This window comes from Thamnophis elegans, chromosome 10 (genome assembly GCF_009769535.1).
Source record: "Thamnophis elegans isolate rThaEle1 chromosome 10, rThaEle1.pri, whole genome shotgun sequence".
Classification (NCBI taxonomy): domain Eukaryota; kingdom Metazoa; phylum Chordata; class Lepidosauria; order Squamata; family Colubridae; genus Thamnophis; species Thamnophis elegans.
The window spans coordinates 49,113,690-49,123,076 of record NC_045550.1 but is presented as its reverse complement, the minus strand read 5'-3'; the positions used below and the strand labels follow the sequence as shown (position 1 = coordinate 49,123,076).

General features: G+C 43.3%; 1 protein-coding gene across 1 annotated transcript; it reads right to left on the bottom strand.

Annotated features, from left to right (window-relative positions):
* Positions 1-1,291: 1,291 nt before the first annotated feature.
* C10H3orf80 (chromosome 10 C3orf80 homolog) lies at positions 1,292-3,400 on the bottom strand. Its single transcript, XM_032224889.1, has one exon. It carries the CDS (start codon positions 2,645-2,647, stop codon positions 1,979-1,981), a length of 669 nt encoding a protein of 222 aa, XP_032080780.1. The 5' UTR covers positions 2,648-3,400; the 3' UTR covers positions 1,292-1,978.
* Positions 3,401-9,387: the final 5,987 nt, after the last annotated feature.

Genomic DNA, 9,387 nt, shown 5'->3' with positions numbered 1-9,387 from the left:
GTGGCCCTTAAACTTATGTGCAGTTATAAATCCAACCAATGTAAATGGGATTGTTTAGAAGAGAATTCTTATAGTGAAACTACTTGGAACTGTGGTTTATGCTGTGGTTTCTCTTTATTACATACACTCTCTCCCCTATTACGGGCCGTCAACACCACCAAGATCTCCTATTTTGCATGACATTATCCAGAGTTAAGGTTACCATTTCCAGCATTATAAAAAGTGCCTAATGCTAAGAAGTACCATCACTGCCATTCCAAGTGATCATCATAAGCCTGATGAATCAGGTATAGATCAGAAAAGGGTGGGGGGGGGAGAAGCAAATGGTTTATTAACCAAGGTGACTTCTCAAATCTTAATCCTTTTCAATAATTTAGTGCACATCAAATAGTCAAAGTACTTCTCAAATGTTCTCTCAGCAATGGTTGCAATTGCGCAGTAGTCCATATTTTCCTTTGGTGGCCAAGGAGAAAATAATGACAGCTGAGATATCCTCATGAGCTGGAGATGGGTGACTGCCAAACACTAATTCTATGAAGGTGTCATAGAACCTTCATACAGAACCAAGGTGAATTTGTTTAAAAAGTAAATGAACATTTGAGCCAATCAGAAATCTTTCACTCTCTTTTATAGCAAAGAAACAACTTTGGGAGTTCAGAGAGAAATGTTAGAGGAGATACTTAAGCATAGTAATGAGATGGAAAGGGGGGGGAGGTGCTATACACAGAGATATTAAGCTGCACAAAATATTTAAAAGGTGACGTATATTCTGCAACCTATCTGTAATATCAGTATAAAAAGTGCTGTGGCCAAAAAGGCAACAAAATGAATAAAAACTGATCTATGGCTCTCCCTCAAATAAAACTTGCATTCTTATTGTTCTACAGTGTTAGATTAGGATGGCTTAGTATATAATTGTCTATGCGGATTCTCAGTCATCCAGGTCATGGCTGTCCCAAAGATGCTTTTTTAAAGAGGCAACTGGACTTTCTGGTTTTTCTTTGAAGACATTTCTTCAAAGCTTCAGAAGCTTCTTGGATGAGAAGCGAAACATCTTCAAAGAAAAACTAGAAAGTTCAGTTGTCTCTTGAAAAAGCACCTTAGGAATTAATGTATCATTGGTAATCAGTGGTCATGAATATTTGAACTATAAAATGAACTTTTAATAATGCTCATCTACCAAAAAAAAAGACAAATGAGTTTTTTTGTTATTTAAAAAAGCTTTTTAATGACTTCCCAGTCATTACACTCTCCAAAGTCCCCAGATCTTTCTGAACTTAATAATGTCAAAGTGTTTAAAAAAGAAAAAGTGTAACCACCAAAAAAGATCGTGTGTCTTTCTCCTCATGCTCTCATCTCACATCCAGCAATGTTGATGGTTTTGGCATAAGCAAATTTCTCCCTGTTACTTGTTGATGGGCATAAGCAAAATTCAGGAAAAGAGAAATTTAAACCAGCTGGATTTACCCCAAGTAAAAGAATCACTCTCTTCCCTTCCTGGAATTTTATTTTGCATTAGGAAGGTACAGAGCACATCCACACCATACAGGGAAGGAGTATATAAAAAAAGCAAACCAATCTAGCTCGTACTTTTGAATGTCTCCAATTGGAACGCATATGTCACATATTTAGACTGGCACTTAAATGATGCCTGTACTACCATCAGGCACCTCAAATGTGAAAAGGCTGGCGGTGTTTCACAGGCAGAGGCAGAATCCGACTTTGCTACAAAGGAGCTTATCTCAAGAGTGCAACTTCGCAAAAATAAAAAAAAGGGGGGGTGAGAGGACCAAGGAAGACCCTCCAGTCCTCCACCCTTTTCCTTCTTTGCTATTTCCACCGCCCCTCCCTAAATTATCTCCCCACAGAAAAAGGGGCTTCGGCGGCAGATGTTTGGCCACGCCGAGGGCGCGGTCCCTTCGATTTTGGCGGCAACCCACCAGCTGCGAGGCGCTGGGAAAAGGCGAGGGAAGGGTCTTCAGCTGCCTCTGGCCGAGCGATCCGGCTCCGCGGGGCCTCTGCTCGTCCCGGCGGCCAGGCTGGTGACGGGCAGAACCAGAGGTTGATGGAGCCGCATGGATTCCTCGTAAGTGGGCAAATATTTCACCTCTTCGTAGCTGGGCAGCTGCAAAAAGACGGGCGAGACGACGTGCAGAAGAGGGGGCGGCAGGGACGCCTCCCGGCCGCGGCTGTCCAGTAGCGAGTCCTGCGAGGTGGCGGCCGTCCCATTCAGCGGGGTGACGCGGGAAAGCGAGTCCCGCTCTTCCGCGTCGTCATCGTCGTAATCCGCCTCCTCCTCTTCCTCGTCTTCCTCCTCCTCCTCCTCGCCTCGTTGTCCCGGGCGCCGGCGTCGCCTCCCGTGCCTGCGGGGGCTGGGGCAGATGATCCGCTGCAAGAAATACCCGATGGCGAAAAGCACCAGCAAGATGAGCAGCCCGGAGAGCTTCCGCACGAACCAACCCACGTTGTCCAGGAACGTGTGGAAAGGCAGCTTGCAGCACTTGGTCTCCGCGTAGGTGGCGTTGCCGTAGCTGCAGCAGCTCTCCTGCGCGGCGCATTTCTGCGCGCCGCAGCTGCCTTGGCAAGGCTGCCACAGCAAAACGGCGCCCAGCGCCAGCAGCCCCGGGGGGAGGCCGCCGCCCGTCATCTTCCCCCCTCCTCAGGGAAGAGGAGGAGGAGGAGGGCTGCTGCGCTCGCTCCGGTCCGCCACCATTGCCTGCCGCTTCCGCGCTCGCTTCCCCTCCGGCTTCTTTGCAAACTCGCTTTTCCCGGGCGCGCAACTCCCAAGTTCCAGGAAGGAACAGCGGAGGGTGGGGTGCCTTGGCAGCTGCAAAAGGACCCCCCCCCCTCCGCCCGCGCCTCGCCTTCAGGCGGGATTCACTCCCTCAGCCGAAATCTCGGACGCGGCGAGGCTGAGCGGGTCTTGCCGGCGAAGGCGGGAAACGCGGACATGTTGCACGCGGGTGGTGCCCGCGCAGCCGGGCAAGGGGTTAACGGCGCCGATCCGCTCGGCCTTTGCAGCGCTTTAATCTTTATTAATACAGCTGTCGTCTTCCCCTCTCGTCAACGCTGGCTTTCCCTTCGCTCGGCTGGCGTGCCTCTGCTTAAGTGATTGGATTTCCCTCTGAGCGTTATTTAAATTTACTTGCTCCCGAAGCTTTCCATATTTCTGATTAAATATTGATGATCGTCATTTGGCTGATGTTAATAGGCTTAATGCAACTCCTTTTCCATTAGAAAGGTTGTGTCCTCCCCCCCCCCCCGCCCCCTTTCTTTTCTTTGCTGGAGAATGTGAAGGAGCCAGCAGAATATCCACTATGGAGAAACAAAGCCAAGGCCAGAAAGAGATTCGATGAACAAAGTTTGGAAATCCAACAGATTGGGGGGGGGGGGGGGGACAGCTTTTCTCAACCTCATATCTCCAGATCTAGGCTCAGATGTTGAGTTAGGGAGCTGGTTGGAGATAACAAGAGTAGGTGAGCTTCTCACAACAGGGCAACCTGAACAAAGTTAACCGAATCACAGTTCATGGAATTGCCTGGATTTGCAGGAAATGCTGAGCCACCAACTAGTTCGGCGTCACATTTCCACTTGCCATAACTGAATTCACTAGGGTTCATACAGCATCAAAAACTCTGAAGTGTTTCTGGGTTAACACTAGCAGTGGGATTCACTTATCTTCCCTACCGGTTTGCAAATGTGAGCACATGTGCACTGCCTTCTGCACATGCGCAGTGTTGCACATTATGTGGGGGCGGGTGGGCAGAGCCTCCTGCTGCTACTGGTCCGCCCAAACTGAAGAGAACAGGCTGAATACCACCTCTTTTTAATACACTTAACAAATCTGGTGATCCCTGAAAATTGTGGCTGATTGATCAACATGGAGTTAAATAAAGCACATTTTGAGGGGTCCTTGGTGCTCTCTGAGCTTGGTTGATTTCTTGCCGACATTAGATTACTCAAACTTGGTAACATGATGATATTACATAGTTTGGGTAATGAAATGTTTGCAATAGAACAACCAATCTCAAGAGACCACCAAGAATTCTTCACTTCAACCCTGAGCTACAAATACTCTCCACTCAGCACATTTTACTGTGCAAACTTGCTAGAAAAAGACTGGGAGACTCTTGCAAACTTATTGGAAGAAGATTGGGAAAGAGTAAGGAGGTAATAGTAATGAAAGCAATTTAACAAATTTTAAGCATTATTTCTAGTTACAACTTGGAGTCTAAAGCTTCTACAGACCCCAGGATAGGGAAAACTCTTCTAGGCTCAACATATTAACGTATTTTATTAGGATAAAGTCTTATGTAGAGAAGTAATATAATTTGATGGAAATTGGAAAAAAAGGAGGGCATTGCATGGTTTGCAATAGGGTAGGGCTCATGAAGGTGATTAAAACTGGAGAAGGGTTTTTTTTTTCCCTTACAATAATGGCCCATCTTTTCAAGTGAAAATCGATCTCCAGAAAGTTACAAATTAAAAGTCTGATTTAAAGTTTGAGCATAGATAGGGGTCTGAAAAAAGGCAACAATATAGGACAAACAAATTCCAAATTTTTGCTTTCCTGTGTTAACTTGCTTAGGCCTTCCAGTTATTTCTTAGCAAAACAGATGATGGTAAAACAATAATAAATGCAACTCATTCTAAAATATTTGATTTTCTGCCTTATTTTCTACCTGAATTTCCTTCTCTTGCAAAGTACTAATTTAAAAGGCACTTATGGCCAAAACGGATGTAAAGTGATATTTTTAAGAAAAATCAGTCCTCTTTGCCAGTTGCTTGTTGCATCACAGGCAAGAGTGAAATTGAAATAACCCCAAATGTATGGCAGTTCCAAAAGACTGAACAGAAATACGATAGTGTTATTTTAAAGAAAGCTTTTCTTTAATCAATGCACAAACCCAGTTACTAGCAGTGGAGACAAGCAAGTTGTCTTGTAGGCCATTGAGATGAGCTCCTATTCGCTTACTTCTGGAATCTGTTTGCAAAACTCTCCCTGTTAGTCCCATTTATTCAGTCAATTATTCTATCAATTTTCTGGGCCTTATCCACACACTGGTCCTTCCTCAGCACAGGGAAATCTTGCTAATTACCTTGAGGATAAATCTCCATAATAGGCTCTTCCTCTCAGTGCCAGTGATAATTTTCCATTGAAAACGCAATGCATTTTCATATGCAAACATTCTGATCCACAAGGAAGAACCTGATGGAAGTTGGTCATTCACATAGCTCCATTTGGCATACTGCAGGATTGTTTCTGTCCATCTGGCCACAGGGCTCTCTACTTCCAGGCCAATTCTGCTTTGGCTCCCGGAGGGAACAGAAAGTCTAGCAACCAAGCCATATTTTCTTTCTTTTGAAGCTCTAGTGGGAATAGTATGTTCTGGAAAGTCTTCCAGTAGGTTGCTATTCCTACCTGTAACCTTCACCACTTGACATTTCTCTTCTTTCCTCTTGGCACCCTTTCTGCACCAAAGGAAGAAAATGGCAAGTTGAAAGAAAAAGAGGCAGGGTCCTTTTCTTCTTTATAGCTACAGTTTCTTCCAAGCTCTCATTAAAGCCATTTCAATGGCTTTGAGGGCACCAAACCTGTTGATCTGTTTTGGAAGCATCGCAAGGGTGAGTAGGCAGTGGTTTCTTAAAATGACAATGGAAAACACATTGTTGGGCTTCGGGGAATAAAAGATCTCAGAAATCTAGAAAACACATTTTGAGATTATCTTGAACTTTCAGGTTATAATTCATTTATATTTGCCATCTGCCATATTGAAAGAAACAAGGGATATTGTATTCCAAAACATCTGGGAACTGCCAGGTTGCCTACATCTGTACAGAAAATGGTTGCTAATGTCTATGTAATATGTTAAGTTAAAATATACAATTTGGTTCAGAAGCTTCATTGTAAACTGGGAGTTACCAACAGCATATTCTACATCTGGTGGCGAACCTATGGCATGTGTCCCACAGGTGGCATGCAGAGCCCTCTCTGCGGGCACACAGGCCATCATCCCAACTCAGTTCCACCATGCATGTATGCATGCATGCGCCTCCTGCTGGCCAACTGGGTTTTGGGTCTGCCACACAGGGGCGGTGGGAGGGGGGGGAAACGCACGCTTGCACGGGGTCATGTGCACATGCACGGGGGAGAGCACATTGCATTACAGCATGCAACAGCAAAAAGGTTAGTCATCACTGATATAGATTGATACATAGAAGAATATATTGAAGTTGGAAGATAAAAATCTGTATATGTAATTGTATTAGTACTGTGAGCACTGTGAAAAATATGTTAACCCAGTCATTACCCTGTCCACAAAAATGTTGGTTGTTAAAGAAAAAGTGCAAATAAAACATATACAAAAAAGAAAAGAAACTTAATACGTTATGTGAAATATGTGTATTGACATTTTATTTTTGCATTGAAAGGTCAAAATCCAATACAGTTGGATTTATTCCCCTTATTTTCAATATCTCCATGGCTCTAGGTCTGTCTACTTTGCGATGGCTATGGGAAAATTCAGAATGATTTAAAAAATACTACTAGTACCAGTAAAACCATATCATGAAAAACACAAAGATTCAAAATGAGATAATAAACTACAAAGGTAAACACTTATGTCAACCATTTCATTATAACCACCTGGTAACTATTACTAAGCATAAATTACAAAAAAATCAATTGGTTTTGATTTATTTATATTTTGAAGAGTTGCTCTTTTCCCAGATCCAATGCAACACTTGACTTCATTGTTCAGAGAAATAAGGATAATACCTATAGACAGAACCTGAAATGTTCTAAACATCATCTAGCTTGCGTCACAATGTCAGTAACAATTTTCTTGGTGAAATACCTTCTTGTGCAGCCAACAAAAATGCATATATTTTTATAAGGCATAAGAAATAAACATTCTTTTTAAAAGAATGAATGCAAGATGCAAGCTTATGAGTGTTCCTTCAATAGACCTTGAAGTTATTCTAAAATGATCTGGTGTTGAAATTTGTGCTAGACCTACAGGTCCAATGCCTCCTTTAACTCTGTCAAAACAATTCGCAATGCCAAAGGGCTGGTTTTGGCATAACTGTCTCCAGCATTATAGACTCCAAAAAGTTTTACGGATTATTTGGGACTCTTGCTTTAGGTAACAAAAAATTTCTACTTTCAGAAATAGGATCGGTAACTCACCTTTTTCTGTGGAATAGACATGATGCCTGGCCCAAAGTTAGTCATGTTATCTATTTGGACATCTACAGGCAATAATTAAAGGCACAGATCTACACAGAATCCTGCCTCAATTACAGGTTGGCACCAGAGGTGGGTTACTCCCAATTCAGCCCATATCGGGCGAACCGGTAGGGGCAGTGGTGGGAGGCTCCGCCTACCTGCCCGGATGCTTCTGAACACGGGCAGAAGCATCACACGCATACAAGTGAACTGGTAGTAAAAATGGAAACCCACCACTGGATGGCACATAGTGTACACATGCACAGTAACATGATTGCTTGATTCTCTGCCATTAATGTCCCAAAGGTGCTTTTTAGGAGGAAAAGGAAAGAGGAAAATTGCAGACTACAGGAACCAGGAGCACTCCTCAGGTGACCCTGAAGACACAGATTAATCTCCAAGTGCTTCAACCTTCTAAAAGGATGCAGATTACCAGCTGTATGCAAGGAATATAAATCCTTCCATTCCCCACTGTCCTGTCAGAGCTAAAGAATCTTCTTGGATCAGAAGCGAAACATCTTCAAAAGAAAAAAAACAAGAAAATCCAGTTGCCTCCTGAAAAAGCACCTTTGGGGCAACCATGACCTGATGACTGAGTGTCTCTACAGACTCTGCCATTAATGATAGTAAGAACTAGCACAAACCTATTGTTGATCAGCTGACCAATGAAAAAGGTAGGTAGGATTTCTTACATATACCAGGGCTGCGTTGTTTGGTGTTGAAAACTGTATATTATTGCCCATGGATTAGATAAATTTTGTGAAAACCATAAACTAATGCCAAGGAAAATTAGGGTAGATAGCTTCAAAAGCTAAGCACAGAAAAACAGAAAAAGGGCTCTTTTAGAGGTAGCCTGCTACTAAGTATGAAGTAGCAACTCAGAGATTCGCTTACAAGTTGCCATCTGCTTAGACACATGTTACCTACGTCAAAATCTACAGTGATGACTGGGTTCCCACAATGTGTTAAACCAAAATCAAATCATCAACTCTTTTCTATCTGTTGATTTTTAAATTCATACTTGAAAATTTTCCTGCCATTAATCTTTTAAACCTCAAGGTCTACCTGTCTCCTTATGTACACATTTTCTTTCGCTCCCCTACAAATGGACTCACCATCAGCTGCAAGAAGAAATGAAGAAACTTCTTCTGTTTAGACTTCCTTCATTCCTTTATCTTTGGTTGTGTCTTATGTCCTCCTTTTGAACTAAGACAGTCAGTTAAAATAGTCTACTCAAATCCTTTCGTAGGCAGGTATTTTGCTTTTGAGAGCTAGTTTGATGCAGTGGTTAAGGAATCAGGCTAGAAACCGAAAGACCTTGACTTCTAATCCTGCCTTGGACATGAAGCTAGCTGGCTGACCTTGGGCCAATCACTCTCTCTCAACACAGGAAGAAGGGCTTTTCAACTTCAGTAAGCCAGCAAAGTATAGGGAAGCATATCTAACTGTGCAGAGAGGATCCAGCGACATAAATGAGTATATCCAGCCTGGTCTTTTAATCTTTCATATTTTCCAAACCTATTTTTATAGAACCAATCACCAAATTAATACAGAATAATCGATTGCATTATTAACACAATATAGCCGTGGTGGCAAACCTATGGCGTGCATGCCAGAGGTGGCACTCAGTGCCCTCTCTGTGGGCACGTGAGCCGTTGTCCCAGTTCAGCTGTGCTGCGCATGTGCGTGTGCCTCCTGCCAGCCGGCTGGTCTTTGGGTTTCTGCCACATATGTGTGGGGGCATGGGGTGTGCGGTGGGGGCACGGAGGCATGTGTGAGGGCGTGGTGCATGTATGGGTGCCTCATGCGCATTGCATTTTGGGAGTTGGGGGGTGCACTTTGGGCACTCGATCCAGAAAAGGTTAGCCATCACTGCAATACAGTGTACCCCCAAAATGATGGGTTAGCTGCATAAACTATTTATAGTTTGGGGATCAAATCCATCCTAGGAAAAGTTAGACAAGTATCTGAACCATACCAGAGTTGCTTATAGGCACAGAACCCATCTTGTAAGAAATACTTTGTTTAAGGATCTAATTAGACAAATAATAGGGAAGCAGGATATTAACCAAGTGGTCCACAGATTGCCATGGAACACATTCAACCAAAATAAATTAGTTTTAACAACTAATTAGTAATTAAGGGTACCATGAAATCTA